The sequence below is a fragment of the Pogonomyrmex barbatus genome, unplaced genomic scaffold (assembly GCF_055798465.1).
Source record: "Pogonomyrmex barbatus isolate J1 unplaced genomic scaffold, ASM5579846v1 scaffold13, whole genome shotgun sequence".
In the NCBI taxonomy this organism is placed as follows: domain Eukaryota; kingdom Metazoa; phylum Arthropoda; class Insecta; order Hymenoptera; family Formicidae; genus Pogonomyrmex; species Pogonomyrmex barbatus.
This window is the reverse complement of record NW_028297109.1, coordinates 5486087-5507561: the sequence shown is the minus strand read 5'-3', so window position 1 is coordinate 5507561 and position 21475 is coordinate 5486087. Positions and strand designations below refer to the sequence as shown.

At 32.7% G+C, this 21475-nt stretch overlaps 2 protein-coding genes across 7 annotated transcripts in view; one reads left to right on the top strand and one right to left on the bottom strand.

Moving 5' to 3' along the window:
- The window catches only part of wb (wing blister), a 142632-nt gene extending 132920 nt beyond the window's left edge, over positions 1–9712 (bottom strand). The window contains exons 1-2 of one of the 2 annotated variants that reach the window (XM_089072460.1): positions 9516–9712; positions 8565–9053 (exon numbers count right to left, since the gene is read on the bottom strand). In XM_089072460.1, coding sequence (XP_088928586.1) covers positions 8565–8694 — 130 coding nt within the window. In that variant the 5' untranslated portion in view covers positions 8695–9053; positions 9516–9712. Of the gene's footprint in view, positions 1–8564 lie in introns of both variants that reach the window. The other variant, XM_011643118.2, reaches the window with a different exon arrangement.
- A 2124-nt stretch (positions 9713–11836) lies between these two features.
- LOC105429894 (uncharacterized) overlaps positions 11837–21475 on the top strand; it is a 208278-nt gene continuing 198639 nt past the window's right edge. The window contains exons 1-4 of one of the 5 annotated variants that reach the window (XM_089072479.1): positions 11837–12449; positions 12615–12754; positions 12831–13259; positions 14486–14567. The gene's annotated coding sequence lies outside the window, so the exon portion shown is untranslated. Of the gene's footprint in view, positions 12491–12614; positions 12755–12830; positions 13260–13494; positions 14568–21475 lie in introns of those variants that run through there. The other 4 variants (XM_089072477.1, XM_089072478.1, XM_089072481.1 and 1 more) reach the window with 4 other exon arrangements.

Here is a 21475-nt window from a genome sequence, read left to right as displayed (position 1 = left end):
AAGTTTCTACAATCGTTATCATCATTAAATATTTTCAGTATCTTTTTATTATTAAATGTTACATTCGTATTAAATAAAAAATATTATTTGCTTTTTGTTCTTCTATATAGCCTACGTTTCTCTTAGAAATTATTAAGTCGATAAAAATATCTAAATTAGAAATTAAAAAAATCGATCGAATTTACATGTTTTAAGAACATGTTTAGAAAATTAATCTACGTGCAAATCTATTTGCGAAGAATTTGCTGCGAAATTTTGTTTTAATAGTGAAATAAAATGTTTGTTACAGACTGAATCGGAGGCGATTAAAGATATCTGAGTGGAATGTAAGAGTACTGATTGAAGGTCTGGGTGGAAGGAACGATGAAAATGAAGATACCATGGTTATCCCCATAAGAAAAGATCACGCTCATCATAAAACGGTGGGAGGTATCGCGGTGATCGTGCTGAACGTCAACGGACCGAGAACGATCCCCGAAATTATCTTTGAGCTTCCAGGTCGATTCGCTCTCAAAGTGAAGGCGAAATGAAATCCATTAGGCGACCGTGCGCGTTGCGGATTGGAAAAAAATAAGATGTCACGCTCGCAACCATAAAGAGAGATTACGTGATCCACAAACTCGCCAGAGGATGGCAATATATCATTTCTGCTGCAGGAATATGATTGCAATTCCATCAATTCGACTCGATATATGCATTCGACGTATATCTTCTACTATATCAGTAAAGGCGTTTTATGTTTATATCTTCACATACTTCTTATAAGTGCGTTTGCCGATTAAATTAACGATTCTTATTTTATATCTACGATATATATATATATATATATATATATATATATATCATCGCACATATATATAATCTTAGACATAGTAAAGTCTTCGAAATCTCAACGGTAAATAAAATTTATGACTATATAATATAAAATATTAAAATTTTTATGAAATCTTTATGAAAACAATAGGCAATAATGGAAATAACATTGCTGACAAATTAAATGACGTATCAAAATATTATAAAACGAGCGAATAGTTATTAAATATTTATTTTAAATGTACAATTTATTTCGTTTATGAATAAAAATCAGAAATGGTGTTAATTTATTATATTTCTTTTGCTTTTTTATCACAAAAAAAAAAATAAGAGAACACATTGTAAATCTTTCTCACATACAGAAAAAAATCTTTATGTTCATTTATGCTAGGGTAGACATTAATTGATATGTTAGAACATTTTCTTATGATGTATTGTGTTGTTTAATCATTCACACCGCAGGCGCACAAATCGTTCCGTCTTTAGATCAAGCGCTATCACTTGCGGTCGTTCGGCGCTTTTAATGTTTTACATTAATCATGTTTATTCATGCCGCATGTCGCCTCTGCGGTTTCGATTAAGCGGCGTAATACGCATCGTAAAACTCGATTGAAATATAACCGAGAATATACGCACGCGATTGACGTAGATGAAAATACCGATACCGTCGACTGCAAAGATCCGCTGCGAATTATTCAACACTGCAATTCATTCTCTTATCTTTTCCGCGTTTGAATATTTCAAGAATAAAATCAAAAGATACCAATAAATCAATAATAAATTAATATTATTACGTACTGCATCGTCACATAATACATTATCAGTCATTTAACATTCTATTTGTTATCACTGATGATATTATTATCCATATTGCAAAATTTCAGTTAAAATGTCAATAATGTAATAATAAAAACAAATTTTTACTCAAATCGCACGTGTAAGCGCGGACATTTTTTAATTGTCGGCATTATTGCCGACAAACGAATGAATGATTGATTCCTTGAATACAGAGAGTTCGAAATAGAACGGAGTCTTTCACAAGAGAGAGAGAGAGAGAGAGAGAGAGAGAGAGAGAGAGAGAGAGAGAGAGAGAGAGAATCTTTCACGAGGTCTTTCGCGACTTCTCCAGATACACGCTGTACATTATAGCCCATGAAGTTGTACTATATCATCGCAGATGTCCATTCATTTTATCACCCGCGTGGGCACGATCGTGTTGTAGCAGTAATGATCACGATTTCATATTCGTCGGTACAGTGAAATCTACGACCAATCTGCGGTTTATTTACTAAATTCGAATTTCAACTTAGTGAATAATTATAATCGTTTATCTCAATTATATGTAGCGAACACATGAAAATTTCGTGTTATAAGTTTGTCGTATTATTTAAATTTGCATTAATGATTCTATTTCGATTTTCGCACACACAAATTTGCAAATTTAAGAACAAAGATTGCTAATTCTGTTTAATCGAGCAGACAATTAATTCTAATTTTCAGCAGAATGCATCGTGTAAAATAACTAGACTATTAGTCGCTCCCTTAGAGCATTTTCGTGGAATAATCATAATAAGATTTCCAGTAAATTCTATTTGGCACGGTTTACGTCGTTCCGAGAATCGATTCTCGTGAAGTCTAATCATCATTAATATGTGGATTCTCCTGTTAACTCATGGCGATTCGCAATTTTATTATACAATTTTGTTGCAAAGTAATCGACAAGAAGATGAGAACTTCGTCGTTTTCGAGAAACGAAAATGATCGTTGTGCGATCGAATAGCAATCCGACCGAAAAAGGATTGTCGCCGGATACGTTAGAACTAATTCCGTCCGAGCCAATTAAGAACTGCAGTACACGTCAACGACTCGTCGTCGATAATTGATCCGTCTCTCAAATAAACATTTAACACAAGCATCTTAAAATATCTACTATAAAATAATATCTAAAAAAAAATTCAAATCACGATATTCGTCATAGGTGGATGTTATTTAAATGTCAATTAATTCGAAGAGTAATATTTAAATAAATAATTCTCGCAAATTTCTATTTTTACTAAAATTGATTTAAAAAATTTTTTTTATTTTAAATAACGTTTTTCTCATACATGCATTTGCTTTGCCAATGAAAAAAAAAAAATAGTCAAATTTGCTCCAAATATTGATTTTTCAGAAGAAATTGGAATACCTTTTTAATCGAGATTTTTCGAGTAGAGAAATTATTTCATTGAGTAACGTGGACCGAGCGATTAATAGATCGTAGCAATTTGGAAGAGGGTTTGCGATTCAAATAGATTGCCCTTGTCACATGGATCTCGCATTCTCTTAAGGGCCCGGCCGTGCATCCACGTGGTTTCATAGAACTCTCGGTACTTCGGACACGTACACACCGACAGTGTTACTTTGCGTGCTCAGGCTGGCTCGGCATTTAAAACAGGAATAAAACGAAAAACGCGCGCGGAACGAGAATGGGATTATTTCGAGAGCGGCATAGAGATTTCGGAAGGGCGTCGTGTTGGCTTTGAAAAGCACCAGGTGCGCTGTGTAATGTCGGCCACGAAATATCGTTTATGTCACTATTGACGTATTTCAAAGTGATTGACGCCTGTTGTTGTAAGCCAATTCTCAAAATCGACACTAAATGCAATCAGGAGAAATGAAAGGTATTTATCAATTTTTATTCAAAACATAAAACATAAAATGCGTTTGAATTCAAATTTTATATTTTAATTAATAAATAATGTTCAATAAATCAAGATAAATACTTGACTTCAGGCATCAAATATTTCTTGTCGGTGCAAATTATGTAGGCTTCATAATTAAATTAATCATGCCGAGAGGCAGCCACGAAGAAGCGATCCATCCAGACAAATTTGATGCCATCGAGTTCATCGATTTCTCTTTAATCCTCGCCGTTATGTGCTCTTTAAGATAACCGCTGATCAAACGCAACGGCTGTTAAAACAGAAACGCCCGCTTCTCCGAGTCCCGCGAACAACGAGCATTCACGTCGATCCATCGGAGCAAACGATTAAATCCGCTCTTTCCCCGAAACTAATTAAATTAATGATCCCCCCCTCGGGCGAATCCTCGCCGTTTAGATAGAGTCCGGGTACCGCCTTCCACGCCTCGATAACTCGAGGGTACCGCAACGCCGTCTTTATCCCTTTATCTTCATTCGATTCAGCCAGTCGCTTTATTATCGTTTCTCTCGCGCGGCTTGACGTTACCCGAAAATCGCACGAGAAGAAATTGCATTATCTCTGAGTCATCGATTTCGACGGCGTCAAATGTCAAACACGATCGAACGCTACTTATCAGATAATAATTTTTTAAAATGTACTATATAATGATGAGATTAATCTGATGGTATATCTTTTGAATAAAATACCGTTCCCGATGAATTATAGAGTAAATACGGGAAATATTTTATATTTTAGATTGGATTTTAATCAATTTTTTTATAAAGAGCAAAGGTATAAGAAGTTCTTATAATAATAAATATTTAAAAAAACAAAAAATGTATAAAATGTAGAAAACAGGAGAAATCTATTTAACAATATATACAGAGTATATAAATATTTTAAAAGCTATAAATGTGCTCTCTTGTGTACAATTTTCCAAACGATCCGATACACGAATAGACCCAATACATAAATAATATACACAATATCGCTTTAGGTGCTTTAATCATTACTCACAGATTGCATCGTAGAAACAGGAAATGAGACTCGTGAGGAAATATACATGATATAGCAACCATTGATTTCCACAATAAAAAATAAATGTTTATGACAGATATGATTTATTGTCAATTGTAAGCAATCAGAAATTGTATATAATTAACAAATTGATGTAGATATTGAGAAATTGGTTTATGCAAAGTGGTTAAACGCAAGTCGTTTAAGCTTAAGAATTGTTAATTACATTTGATTTCTAAAAGAAGAGAATATTGATGAAAGAGTTTTTGTTATTATAAGTTTTTCAGACATTAAATAAAATGAAAGAATTAGGATGTATTTTTATATTTATGTATTTCTCGCACTTTTTTCAATCTCAATTTATTTTTAAAATATGTTTTTATATGTATTCTATTTCAGTATTCAATCAACATTAAAAGTATAAAAGTTTATTATATTAACAAAAAATGTATTATATATACAAAAGTTTATTGTAAACGAATTTAATTATTCAAACAACTAATTGTTCGATAAATACGTATAAAAACGAGATGTGATAATAAACGAGATATTGTGTATTGTGTATTACATATGTGGCAGGACAGAGGAATACATTTCGCAATATTCTGGAGCGGAATTTCGCTTTTGCCACTCGTTGTACGAACCGATCGGCTAGATTGCAGAAACAGGAAACGATATAAAAGCGGCTTGATGCGAGCGCAACGCTTGATCTCGATATCTTGAAGATCCGATCGGAGATCCGGTGGTGCGACTCCATTCGGCTACGTGTGCGATCGATCGATCGATCCTGCCTCGGAGAAGCAGCCGACGGCAAACGTTAATTATCATGCGTTATTTTTAGTTATCGATGCGAGAGAGCCGCACAGTCATCGCGTAAGCGTCATTAAAAAATGTGTTTCTCGCGCGGCATTGCCTCTTAAAAGAGAATCATCTAAGAGACTTAAAATCGGAAAGAAACAAAAAAAAAGAGAGAGAAGGAAGATGCGGAGAAAAGCGGGAGAGAGAGAGAGAGAGAGAGAGAGAGAGAGAGAGAGAGAGAGACGAAGAGCAAGAACGTAAACGACACAAAAGACGAAAGTACCCACCGAAGTTAATTATTCTCGGTGGCCGAACTGTGACCGGCTGTTAATTACCTCGTAAACGAGCTATTGAACGGTCCAAGCGTTTCATCGAAATACAACAATCTAGAATGATGTGATACATCGTCATGAATGAATCTGAAATACCTCTTTTGCATCTTCATATAAATACAATAAATACCGTAACAAAAATCAAAAAGAAATAAAATATATATAGATAATACTTTTAGCATGCAGAATTTTTTCTCGATTATCTTGGAAAATGTGAAAAACATTTAATATAGTAAAGTAAAATTATAATTTCAAGGTAGCAATGGAACATAGAAAAAAATTGTTTGATCCCTGTAATAAAATAATTTCAAATTATTCTAAATAGTTATTCAGAATCTTTTTAACAAGTTTTCTATTAATTTTGTAGATTATTTTTTTAAAAAAACTAAAAATCTCATATTCTCTCTACCTCTCATATACACTTTATTTATTAAAAGCTTTAAAACTGAAAAAATTATTTACTAGAAGTTACATCTTCAAAAATATTTAATTACGATTGACTAATACTTTCAAATATGCCACTTAATTAGAACACACACACACACACACACACACACACACCACACACACACACACACACACACCACACACACACCACACACACACACACACACACACACACACACACACACACACACACACACACACACACACACACACACACACACACATTAATATAATTTATTTATATATGCGTTTACAAATAAACCCTTCAGGGAAAACCGCTCATAAATTACATTAAATTACACCGGCCGGAAACACTTTACCCTCTTCGCGCTTTCTCTCTCCACACGTTTCTCCTGTCTCTCGGCATTTTTGTTGCTCGTCGTTACTTCGAGCGCGCACGTTCCACGCGATATCACCCGCCGATATGAAGGAATCGATATCTGCGAGAGACCGCCTTTGATCGTCCTGGAGTAACGAGGTAAAAGGGTTGCGTTCGCACTCGCGGTACTCCCTACGCGCGGTGGAGATTCGACGCGGTCGCCGTCGTGCCGCTAAATATAAAGCAAAGAGGCGGGGAAGGGGACTGCGGAATGTCCTGACGCTTAATATTCTCGGAGCAGACGCGCGTTTTACGAGGTCGCGCGGGATTCGGTCGGAATTTTCGACAATATTTTAAAAGACCTCACACGCACCACGTCCAGGATACGACGTCGCTTCTGCCTTCTCATGTCCGTACCGGAAACCGTCGAAATTTAAGAAACTAGATTATGCGCGAAAGAAAGTAGTGAAAAGCACCGGGCACAGTCCGAGAGATTTAATATATTAGAAAAATATCGTCGGCAGCATCGTATGGACATCGTTATACTCACGGATCACGTGAATGATTTCGAGAATACATTCTGCAGGATTTAGGCCCGGTTACAACATTATTCTGAATTTATGCGATATTTAAAACTTTAAATTTGTTGTAACAAAGCAAAAGTAATATCTAAAATATTTTAATTTATGCTTATTTTATTAAGATTAATGCAAATTAAAGCACTTTAGATTTTACTTTTGGTACAACAAATTTAATGTTTTAAGTGACTGAGTCTAATGTAACGAATTAATTAACTGCCGTGCAGAATGAATATGTTGAGAAATATCTTGTGGCATATCAATTGGGCGTTTAATGATTAGACACTGTATAACAAGAATGTTATCAAAGTTAAGAATAATTACATGTGCATTTATTAAACATTCTGGTTCATTCTAAGTGTATCAGAAATTCTCGTGAAACTGAAAACTTCGAATAATTTATAATTGATATCTTGATATTTCATCATGTCAACTGATTACGTACGACTTTATCGGTTTATTTTATTATCGGTTTATTTATGACTTCATCGATAATTTATTTTATTGATGTAAATCAAGTGACGCATATAAATACATACATAAAACGTGTATTGATATGACAGTACGTAAAACAGGATTGATTCTCTTGGAATCAAGTAGTTTGCTTTCAGTAAAATTCAATCGCGATATACTTCAGACGTTTTGTTACGCTGATTTGCATAATGTTCAATACGTTATGGATAAACGGCTGTAATCCACGTGCGCGTAATATTTACATCTTATGCAAATCTGAGTGTCATAATGTCAATGGCCGCATATCGTAGCAGTGATATCATAATCTGCATTTAAAAGACATTCATAAAAGAAAATAAAGACGCATCATGTGCAAAATATTATAAAATTTAAAATAGTTAAATAAAATATTTTATAGCAGAAATATACATCACGTTGAACAATGACAGAGAATCTTTGTAATTTGTATCATGTGGAGTGTATTTATTTATGAGAACCAATATGTGTTACATAAATAAGATAACATTCTTAATAAAATATTAATTTTTAATAAATAAAACATTTTAAATAACACGTTATGATTAAAATAATTATTGTAGCTTTAATAAAAATGTAATTATTTTAAAGAATTAAATAATCTCAATATATATTAATATTAGATTATCATTTGAATAAAACGTCAGCTTTTAAATGCTTCTTATAATACCATTAGTTTCATTAATAATTTTGCATCTGCAAGACTGCATTGGCTCAGTGTTCTTTAAATCATTTTTGTAACAAAATCTTTATTCGCGAGCAAAATAATAAAATAAATTAATACTGTTAGAAATAATTACAAAATTATTACTAAATCACCATTTTTTCAATACAAACTTTTTACAATTTTTTCATAAAAATTAAAATTTCTCAAGAAATGTCTCAGGGCTTTAATTAAGAAAAGGTAGCTCAAAATTTTTAAAATTCAGAATTTCTGCAAAAAATCTCGAATCTCGAAAAAAGTTAAATAAAATTTTCAATTCTTATTTAACAAAATTCAATATCGAATATTGTGATTTAAAAGCCACTGAACCAGGTTAGCTTAGATTAACTGTGAAAGCAATAGATACAGCAAATAGCAGGCACTTACCTTGCCTAAAGTTGTGTCGAAATCCACGTGCTTCAGCATTCAGATCATTGAGGATCAATGTAAAGATGACAACGAGGAGGCGTTGTAACGTCACGTTGCCCACGAGTTTCTTCTTCATGGCAGTGGCCATGGTCCACGAGAATTCCCGCAATTCTTTGATACCACTGAACAAAGGCGATCATTGACAGAAGCACTCACACAGTCTGTAAATCGTCGAATGCGAAAAAAAAAGAGCAAAATCCCGATTCGCGCGCTCGTTATCGTCTCTCTCTCTACTCCGAGTCTCGTCATTCATTAATTCGCGCCGCGTCGTTGCACGTCATGTTGATCACCCTGTGACAGATCGCGCACGGAAATCAGTATTTATCGCACTTGGTCGTATTTTCGTTCCGCTAATCCGTTGACGACTGCTGCCAATTTTTAGACGATCCTTCAATCACACCGGATCGCACCGCCTCGCATTTCCGCCTTCTTCACGTGACGAAATTTCTAGAATGATCATGTCATCTCCATTAAAATTTTCAGAACAATACCCTATACTAATCCTTTTCGGAAAATTCTTTCGTCGCGCCGACACAAACGATCTCGATTACGATCAAATCCGAAATTGATTTTTATCTATGTGCGATGTAAATTTCGCGAAAGTTTTACGAGTGACAAGCGAGAACGACGAACGCTTCTTCGGAAGTGAAGCTATGTGATTTTGGCAACGAGTATACCACGTGACCGCGGTTTAAACTCGCACGAACAAGAAAGTCCACTTTGACGGCGCGAAATATTTTCCGATGCACTTTCCACTTGTTGCTCTTCCGACAAGCGAGACAAGATCTTTCACCGGCGCGCGTTTATTTTGCTCTTCGCGTACGAGAGCAAACGATGAAAAATCATCTCGCGGTGCACCACTCCGAGAGTTTGCATGAGCAACACGAGAACGAAACGGTGATGTCTTACTTCTTTTTCCAATTCGTTCACGAGAACAGAAACTGGAGAGATAATTCTGAAATTCGGTATCGAAAGAAAAAGTGAGAGAGAAAATATGTGCACGTTTTGGAAAAAGAGGAGAGAGAGGGAAAAACTCGTGCGTCGAACGACGCTCCGACATCACCGTGCTGAAGGTCGAGAGCGAACTGAGTTAAGCTAACGTCGAATCACCACCATCGCTGAGCACCGCGGTCACCCCCCACCCCTCTTCATTTAACGGTGCGACGGCGCGCGTCGCACGCACATAAATGTGTATGCCTGAACTCTCGCTCATGTTTACTTTCGCGTTCTCTCTCTCTCCCTCTCAACGCTTACCTTCACCTTTTTAGAAAATACCAAAATCATAACAATACATAAACGTATATTGTAGGATTTCTATAAGCGATATATTTTAAAAATAGAGCCTCAGAAACCAAATTTAAATAATAACTAATTAAATTATAAATTAAATAATAAAATTAAAAAGTTACTAACTTTAAACTTAACTTTATTTAAAATAAATTAACTTTTAACTTCAACTAATTATCTTTGAGTGTGTGTTCACTTAATGCTACAAATGCTTCGAAGCATTTTTTGATTGGTTCATAAAATTTTTTATTCTGATTGGTTAATCAAACGCTTCGAAGCACTTTACAGCACCAGGTGAATCACACTCTTTAAGAAATATTAATTTTAACTTTTTTAAATTTAAATTTCTTAATTAACTTTTTTAAATTTTTTATTTTTCTAAATAAAATATTTGCAAATATTTTTTTTATAAAATTTTAAACATTAGATCATAGTATATTTTAATAAAACAATATTTTTAAAAATTTACTTTTAAATTAATTCAAATTTACTTAATTTTAACTTAACTGTAACTAAGTTTTTTGACTATGTGACTTTTAATTTAGCTAACTTAATCTTACTAGATCACTAACTTTAACTTAACTTAGTTAAAAAATAAAATTAATTTATTTTGCCAGAAACGTAGCGATTATAGACCTACATTTCCATCTTAACTTACATTTCCATCTTAAAGAAATAGTTAATCAGTATCCAGAACTTCTCATACTATTCATTTTTTCTCTTTTTTCTTGATATTAATGGGAAAGAGGATAGATGAATGATGCATGAAGTTAATTAAAAAGAAAGGTAATATTAAGTTTCTTTGAATTTTTAAATATTTAAATGGATTTGAATTGCATGTAAGTACGATGACCAGAATGCTAAATGTGGAAATAGGCGATCGTTTTATGCGTATAAATGACTATAAAGAGAATTATATTCATTTATGAAATGCGACAATCATATTTATTACATCATAACAGAATAAGATCTCATGCGCATATTCATTAGAACAGAATATGTTGCTCGCATAATAATGAAAATACCGAAAATATCAAGAGAAACGCAATTTAGCAGCATACAATATTAAGTCGTTTATAATAGGTACGAAATTTTCCTATCGAGGTCAGTTATTTTGTTTTTATTTGATGTACATATTTACGCGTGCGATACTATCCTGAAGTCGTGTGACGTCACACGCCGGCGCGGCGGCGTATCGCGGTACGCTCAGTCTTTTTGCTGCATCATATTTGTTCGCGCAGTGCTCTGGATAGGACATCCCGTATTTCTCGCATTTTCGAAATTACACGCAGATACGATATCTAGAATGCCGAATGTGGAAATACAATAAATATACTTTCCACATAGTTTTTCCCATATACTTCCCACATAGTTTTTCTTATATACTTCCCACAAAGTTTTCTCCATGTACTTCCCACATAGCTTTTCCCATATACTTCCCATATAGTTTTTCCCATATATTTTCCACATAGTTTTTCCCTTATACTTCCCACATAGTTTTTCCCATATACTTCCCACATAGTTTTTTTCATCTACTTCCCACATAGTTTTTCCCATTTAACGCCCACGTAGTTTATCCCATGTAGTTCCCACATGGTTTTTCCCATCTTCTTCCCACATAGTTTTCCCACCTTCTTCCCACATAGTTTTTCCCATCTTCTTCCCACATAGTTTTTCCCATCTTCTTCCCACATAGTTTTTCCCATTTTCTTTCCACATAGTTTTTCCCATTTAACGCCCACATAGTTTATCCCATGTAGTTCCCACATAGCTTTTCCCATTTACTTCCCACATAGTTTTTCCCATCTTTTTCCCACATAGCTTTTCCCATCTTCTTCCCACATAGTTTTTCCCATTTAACGCCCACATAGTTTATCCCATGTAGTTCCCACATAGTTTTTCCCATCTAGTTCCCACATAGTTTTTCTCATCTTCTTCCCACATAGTTTTTCCCATCTTTTTCCCACATAGTTTTTCCCATCTTCTTCCCACATAATTTTTCCCATCTTCTTCCCATATAATTTTTCCTATCTAATTCCCACATAGTTTTTCCCATCTTCTTCCTACATAGTTTTTCCCATCTAACGCCCACATAGTTTATCCCATGTAGTTCCCACATAGTTTTTCCCATCTAGTTCCCACATAGTTTTTCCCATCTTCTTCCCACATAGTTTTTCCCATCTTCTTCTCATATAGTTTTTCCTATCTAGCCCCCCCCATAATTTTTCCCATCTAGACTTTTCATAATTTTTCCCGTATTCTTCCATCTAGCCCCCACATAGTTTTTTCCATACAGTTTTTAAATACTTTTTCCTGTCTAGCCTCCATCTAGATTACCAACAAGAAAAAAAAAGAACTAATATTACGTGGAGCGTCGAAACGCATGCACATGTAAACTCGGCGAAACTCTTATCGATATAACAGGTTTCCTAACCCTAAATAATGTAAACTTTAATGATTAATTTCGTTTTGCGGGGTAGAACGATGCTTTTTTCTGCCAGATTCTTTCGTTTTGTGCAAAACCGTGTCGAATGAGCCTTTTTGTCAAAATCGGCGGTAGGAGAACTTAAACTGGACATTTATCAACATTCTTATACGTAAACATATAATTCATTAGTAAAGAGTTAAGAATTTGCTATTGCGTTATCCAATTTTTTTTTATCTCTATTACAAAGTTGTATGTGTAATATACTTATTAGTAGTAAAACATTTTACATTTAGAAAGCTGTATGAAACAAATTGAAAATTATGGCTTCCTCAAATGAGAGAAATAATAACTTTAAGGTTACACAACTAAGGCTACACCATGGAAGAAATGTTTATAAAGAATTATACAGACAGAAGCCGAAGAATATTTCAGAGTAAAATAGTTTCTTATTTAATCACATAATGTATGAAAAGAAATTCTTTTACATTAAATTTGTTTTTCTTTTTTAGTATATGAATAGTAAAGATGGAAATAGAAAAAAATTAAATGACATCCCCAGGATTAAAAGATGATCTACAAAAACTCTATGTAGAGCATCTGACTAAAATCTATCAAAAGTGCAATTTTACTTATAATCCAAAATTTAATGATTTATCTATCTTAACTGTGATGTTACAGGTATATTTTTATCAAATTTTTTTATTTTTGTATTATTAAATCATGAGAAAAATAATATATAGATTATACAAGAATTATAATATTAATATAGTTACGCAACCAAAACGAATTGCCGCGATAAGTGTTGCCAAAAAAGTCAGCCAAGAAGGAAATTGGGATCTTGATCGGTGGGAGCCTCGTAATCTTGGTAGCCTCGAGCTATATAGTACCATGAAAAATGAAACTTCACTTGAAATTCGTTTAACTGCATCACTAAATGGGTAATTATTTTATTATATAAATGACTATATAAAGAGCATCGTATTCAAATACGACAATCGCGTACTTGTAGCATAACAGAATGAAACTTTGCGCGCGTATTCGTTCGAACAAACTGTGTTATAGGCTTTCTAAAATAAGCTATTAGTAATAGATTATAAGTCAGAAAATAAGAATTAACCAATCATAGTCGAGTATTCTTATTATATTCAATCTGTGATTGGTCAATTCTTAGCTTCTGACTTATGATCTCTTACTTATAGCTTATTAAAAAGTGGTCTTTACGCGCGCAATAATATAACGAGATTATCGAGAGAAACATAATGTCATATAATATTAATTCGTTCTTATTAGATACGAAATGTTCAAATCTAAACGAAACATTTTTTTTAGTTCGCTGTACATATTTACGCGTGTGGTAATTCAAACCTTGTGTTGTTGTTTTTACTACCTCGAGGTGATGACGTCACGCGCCGGCGCGGCGGCGTATCGCGGTACGCTCGGTCTTGTTGCTGCGCCATATTCGTTCGCGCAGTGCTGCGAATCGGACGCTCCGTATTTCTTGCGTTTTCGAAATTCAAATTGCATGCAGCTACAACATCTAAAATGCCGAATGTGGAAATGGGTAACTATTTTATTACATAAATGACTATGTAATATGTAAATAGAATATTTATTCATGAAATACCAAAATCGCGTACTTATATTATATCGTAACAGACTAAAATCTCGCGCGCATATTCGTTCAAACAGAATGTGTTATTCGTGCAATAATCCGTCGGGAATGTTAAGAGAAATGCGATTTAATATCGTACAATACTAAGTTATTCATATTAAGTACGAAATTTTCAAATAAAAGCGTGTTTTTATTCGATATACATATTTACGCGTGCCGCCGCCGCCGCCGTCGATGTGTGTATTTATCGCGCTATCCTCGGTCTTAATGCGCCATATTTGTTCGCGCAGTACTATGGATCGGACGCTCCGTCCGAATTTTTCGCGTTTTCGAAATTCAAATCACACGCAGATACAGAGTATCGAATGTAGAAACGGACGGATTGTTCTATTGCATAAGTAATGATATAAATATAATCGCGTAATCAGTAAATATAATCGCGTTCGTTTATAAAAATTGCTATTTAGTAACTTTAATACATTGCGTCACAAGTTAAATTCTCTCGTGCATGTGGCTGGACTATTTACGTCATATCGGGAGTGCCGAATAAAGTATCGGGCGATTGTTGTGTATGTGGTTCGAGAAGATGAGCTGTCACTAGAATTTCAACGGGAAGCAGAAATTTGGCAGATTGGTGAGTGCATTAATTACTATTTGTTATATATTTCTGCGATCTAGAATAAATATATTTTGTAAAGTTTGGTATTTAATATAAAAAGCATTGTGTAAAAAATTATAGTATAATATGACTATATTATAATTGAGTAAAACGTTTATATTTAATATTTTATTTTTTATCTTAGTAATCTTTTTAATAGATTTATAATAAAAGAATAATTGAAATGGCACGTAATTTTAACATAAAAGTTAAGAAAATATAATAATCTTTTTAATCCTACACATATTCTAAAATCAAAGTATTTGTTTACTAAATAATAATTGCATTTGTTAATTTTCAAAAAAATGACAGCCATACCATCGGATGAATAAATCAATTGATATTTGAATTAATAATTATATGAGTTTGCATTAACACATTGTATTATAATTTTGTTATATTAACAAAATGTAAGAAATATATTACTTAGAAAATATTTAGTAACATATCTGAAATTTATTTTTTAAACAATATACGAGTCTGAAAATATGTTTCGATTTCCATTTTATTTGCAAGATATGTAATATTTATATAAAAAATATATTCAAAATTTATTCTAGCTACGAAAAAATTTTCTCACTAACATTCTTACTTTTTTTGAAAATTGAAAATTCAAAATAATAAATTTAACGCAACTTGCTATTCGCACTTATGTTGATTAATATGAATAAAGTTGAATGCTCACTGTGAATTTTATAGAATCTGTCGCAATCTATACGGAAAGGAATGGGAAATTGTTGTGAATGAAGGAAAATCACGGACACGCACAAGTATAAATTTTTCAAAATTTTTTTACTAAAGAAACATATATTTCAGTAACGAACACACACGGACAAATCAGTGGTCGAACTAAACCATACAAGATTAGGTACTTCGCTATTTCTTCTTTCCCTCTAGAAGGTTACAATGCTTTGGTTATCTTTTTTTTTTTGTTTTGGATATATTATAAGATATTTACGGAGATATAATTAGTGTCTTTCTCTCTTTCGGTTTGTTAAGCGTTGAATTATTTTATACCAAGCGGCTCAAAATTCCCCGTGGTTGTTCGCTCGTGGTCATTGTCCAACCGATCGATCGCGCGATCGATCAAAGGAACGCGTTCGTTCACGCTATCTCTAATCGGTATACAATATTTCGCTATCGCTATCGAGTCCACCTGTCGAGACGCGTTTCGATCGCGATCGCGCGATTCTCGAAATGGCTCACCTGTCGCTTTATCGCAAAAGTTAACATACGTCCTATTATGCTTATGTGAATTTCCACTTTCCATATATTTTCCATGTAGAATATATTTTTAAAAAACTTCATATCAAGTAATAAAATCTGAAATTCACCTTATATACTTTCTTTTCATTTACTAAATAGTTTACTATAGCAAAATTTTTACATAGTTTTACGTAATTTTGCACGATAAAACGCAACTCAAATAAGAATTGATGAAATTGATTAATTTTTCATTTCATTTTTGTTCATTTTGACATTTGTTCAAAATGCTTATTAAAATCTAATGTTACAAGTACCAAATTCATTAGAAAATTGCAGAAATTATTTTAATATCCAAAAATTTGTAAACATTAGATTATTATTAATTTATAAATATTATATAAAAAATTGTATATTTTAATCAAAGTGTTATTAATTATGCAGATTATAGATTACAACATAAATATATTATATGAACGTTTTTCTAGTATTGTATAAAAATATACTCTGTGTCACACACGTGGCACATACACTTCAAATATTTTTACGAGATTAGAATTAATTTCGTAAACATAATCTTGCTGATCTCCTTACTGATCTCGATTATCGCACAATCATGATGATTCTTGTTTGAGATATAATTATAAATATATCAGATAAACGATATTCAGAAGATCGACATCGAGATGTAAAACAGAGAAAATTGGAAAAGTGGAAACTCGTGAATAAGCATGGACAATATTGTTGAAAAACCGTTGGCATTGTCGACACGTCCTGCTGGCGACAAACGGTCGAATGTATGGACGAGACCATACTCATTCGTCTTGCTCAAACGACCCGCACTTGTAAAATTGATCAGTAATATTCTCGCGGATGTTAAAAAACGTATGAAAGTGTATACAAGTGTTTGTAAATTTGTGACGCTACGTTCACGCACGGTAGCGTTTCGGCAGTTCTACACTTTTATCCCGTTTCATTTATCATTACACATACGATATGCGCGGATGTAACATCGATATGGTAATTAAATAACGTTAACAGTAACGGGCGCTACTTAAACTATTTATACGTTCATCAGGCCCGTTCGACCGTTCGCGTTTCTTTCCTTCCGGCATTTCTCGTCGATCTCTCGGTTTAATTGACGGCAATCCGCATAAGAGCGCTGGTGTCATCTTGTACAAATATCAAGTACAACTTGTTAATAATTTCATCGATGCCATTTAATATAAGCATCACACGCGCTTATTACGATTCTGCAATCGTACGCTACTCTGACAAGCTCTTGTGAATATATCGACATAACGCCGACTTAAGAATTATTCTTTTTGTTATACGAGATTGCGAATTTACGAAGTAAAATTATTATTGAAGAGTATTCAGACGAGAGAATTAGATTAGAATTTAGGAAACTGAAATAAAAGTCACATCAAATCTTTCGATTGTTTAAAACTTCTATATGGCACAAATAATGAAGATGTAGCATTAAATATTAGCGTTAAAAATAATAATATAATATCCCGTCAGATTTGTACTTTAACGAGAGTTTTTGCTTTGTAATTACAATTTGCTATGTATAATATTCGGAAGTGGAACGCGTAGAAGTCGCAGCGCAACTATTTATTTCCATTCTGTTTCCATTGTGCGCTTCTTATCAGAAATATCGAAATCTAATTTATGAAACGATTTACATTGAAAGCATGTTAATACGATATAGGACGCGTACTCTCTATCGAAGAATGCGAATTTTCTTTGTCCGCATCTGGTTCGGGATCTCGTAAGACTCTTGTGAAATCGCGCAAAGCTTCGCTTATTGCCGTTTCTCTTTGTAGGGTCAGGAAACAATATTTCTCTCTCGTATTACACGCCGATTGCGAACCGCTCTTGAGATAAATACACACGCAAGTCATCCTTTTTTTCATCTTCTCTCTCTTTCTCTCTCTCTCTCTCTCTCTCTCTCTCTCTCTCTCTCTCTCTCTCTGTCTGTTTGTCTCTCTCGATTCGCATACACACATAACATATGCACACCAGTACACGCGAGCTTATTTATTTCATACTAATGTTATAATCGAGAATCCTCGGCAACTGTTATAGATACAAACTATAGAGCGTAATATATAACGTTGATACGCGAATACAGTACAGATTTGCAAACGACAGATTCTACAGAGTTCACAGTGAGCATTCAGCTTTATTCAATAAGAAAAGTTTAATAATAAACATTTCAAAGTCTTGGAACAAAAGTATAAAAATATTATATTTTATTTTACGTTAAATATTATTAAAAATTTTTGAATAGATAAATTTGATAAAAAACTTCTCCTTTCTTTATAACTTCTCCTTTCTGTGTGTTTAAATAGATATTTTTTTGATTCTCTGAGATTATATCATATTCTTGGACTTATCTCATATCTCTGAAAATCTACATTTTTAGATTCAAATTCTTGAGTTCCTGCTTCATCGAATTTTTTAATATAGTCGCGCAAAGTTGTAGATTTCTAAAATAATTACTTTTATAAAATTTCTCTTAAATCTTATTATTTAAGTGAAATTTGCTCGACTGTGAATTCTGCGGAGGATAATTTTTGCGACATTAAAATGTGTCGGAGAATATATCATTTGATACGCACCGCGGCTAAATATACAATATACAGTAAGAATAAGATTATACAGATACGTAATCATAGTAGTAAAAAGTAAAAACAGTATGAAAAATTATTGTATTGTTTCCCATTACTTATTGTTACGCCGTACCCTATACTCTCGAAGTTACCAACACACATTTTAATCACATTTTATTTTTATTTTCTTTGCATCTAATGAAATAAATATATCTATAAAAATATTTCTTATATTTTAGGTAATTTTGTAAGAATAAAATATTGCAAAATGATGAAATACGACTAGCATGTTACAATTACTTTTAATTAAATCTGATTAAATATTTCATTATTAAACTTATATTGTCATTTTATATTTCAAATTTATCGACTTCTATTTAAAACAATTTTATATATATATATATATATATATATATAAAACATAAATATATAAACATATATATATATATATATATACACACACACAAACAATTATACTAAGAGCTAATTAATCAACAATGAACTTATTTTAATTATTTTTATTAACTAATAAATATGATTTTTTTCTGATCAATTTAGCGTTTGGTCACTTCTAGAGTAAAACGTCCAGTTATAAGTACGAACACTATGATATCGTATTATATGTACGATGATCTCTACGATGGTCAATGTTCTCGGAGATGACGTGCTCGATTAATGTGATTAATAACGAATGATATGCGTTTAATATCAGGCTTTTCTAAATGAAACTGAGATTTTCTATCAATGAATTATCTATAATTGATTTTAAATCAGGCATTGATTACATCAGGCATATTATAAGTAAAACATATACCAACAGCGGATTTTGCTAAAGTAATCTTACCAGTTATATTTAATATTCAGATCTTTCATATTTTTATGTTTATTCTTCTCGTGTCAAAATTTGTAGTCAATTGAGAATGTAATTATTCAATTAATAATCTACGGCTTGTTGTGATAAACGTAATGTTTAATTCGCGATCAAGGATTTAATCGAGAGAGTCGAAATTTTATTTAAAGTCGACAATCTCTTAACATGCTATCGCAGCAAAGAACAGAAATGCTATGCTGAAGATTGTTTTGATGGGAGTATTTCCATGTTTTCGATGGCGATCGCGATGAATGATATTGACAAGTGAATTCTGTTCGTAGATGATAGCTTGACTATCTTGCAGACGGTCACTGAGATAAATTGTATCCAAAATGATTTATTATTGTCCGCTTTTCTTTTCTTGCTTTTAGGTCATACACGTTACCACATTCGTGAAAATACTCCCTTCGTATTAACTATTCACGTCGCTAAAACTCGTTTCATTCGGATTTTATCACGCATGTTTCGCGCCAGCTCTCGATCGTTTCGATCGTACTGATTTAGATTGCATAAAATACCCAACATTCGAAAGATTTTATCGAAGAGTGAAATCGAGTCATTTGTTTCAAAAGAATCTGGCGATGCATACATCGAATCTTTCATTAAAAAAAAATCTCTATAACGATAGTAATGCTTGTGCATTTCTCAATATGAATCAAAGTACACATATTCAACGTGTAAAACTGGCTTTTGTAGACTCTAAACAGATCTCTTCTTTACCAAGTTGTAATTGACAGAGATCGCTTTTATCTTCATTTTACACGCGTATATTCTACCGCTTTATTTATCGAATGTGTTTGAGTACTTATTTCCAACTTTGATAATAAAATAATAAATTTAATGAAATTCCATAAATATATGTATATCATTTCTTATGGACTTGATATAATAATAAGTTTGCTGCACATTTTATTAATTATTTTATATTAGAATGTTCCATTTTTTTTTTTAAACTTCGGACACACATATATCATAATCGATTATTTTATCTTGAAATGACGGAAATAATTACGAAAAACTTAATTGAAGAGGACAATGCATCGCCCGATTCTGCAGAGAAATTTTTATCTTGTTTCTCGTTATCCTCTATCTCGTATTATCACTATCATTATCGCTATAATTCCTAAGAGCACAATCACACCATACACCCGATATAAGTTCACTCGTTAATCTTTCAACATCTGTCTATACTATTTAGGTTTCATCTAAGTTCTCTAAACTTTCAAGAAATACAAGCGCGCCGCGATTTTTTCCTCTCATTTTATGAGTTTTTAATTAATAAATCTTTATGCTATAACGAGATTGGAAATCTAATAAACCAAAAGCTATCGTGGGATATATGTGTTAAAATTTGTTTAGTATGAACAAGTTCTAGTGCAGGATACTTGCAAGTCTATTTAAAACTATCGTAATTAGAAATAGATATAAAGTAAAAAATTTATAATTAGATATAAATTAGAAAATCAGTGTATACATTATAGTATAGACTCTTCCACCCTGCGCTAGTAGAAATGTGTACATTTATTAAAGATCTATTCTCTTTCGTGGAATGTTTTACGGAATATCGCACGTTATGCAACAAGTTACATATATTATAATCATTTTATCCTATACATTTTTTACGCGAAATTTCACTACTAGATTTCTCTCGTATTTTCTAAATCGTTAGAAGACGAGCATTCTGGACATTCCCAAAATTGTTCCACTTTTAGCTTATCTCTTTAATTCCCTCTATCAGGTATACGTACATTGATTTTGAAAGTACACACGGTATAAATGCGCTCAATAAATCGGCGATAAGCTTGTCTGAACGAAGCTTTACCAATTCGTTGAATAAGAGTCATGTGAATTATACAAAAGATTTTTTGTTTAAAAGATTGTTTTTGTCATTAAAAGATTTCTATTAACGAAATCAATGAATTTATATGATACACTGTGATATGCAAATTTATATGATACAAATCAATGAATTTATATGATACACTGTGATATGCAAAATGTGAGCATTGTGATAGACTGCAATATGATATTTTAATTTGATATGCATATAACAATTTCTCTCTTGAGAATAAAATCAAAGATTAATTGTTCATTAATCAAGTGCATCTTTCTGTAAACTTGTTGTTTGCACTTTTGAAGTTGATATTTGTCGACGCATTGATCATTTTAAATTAAGATATATCCTGAAATTT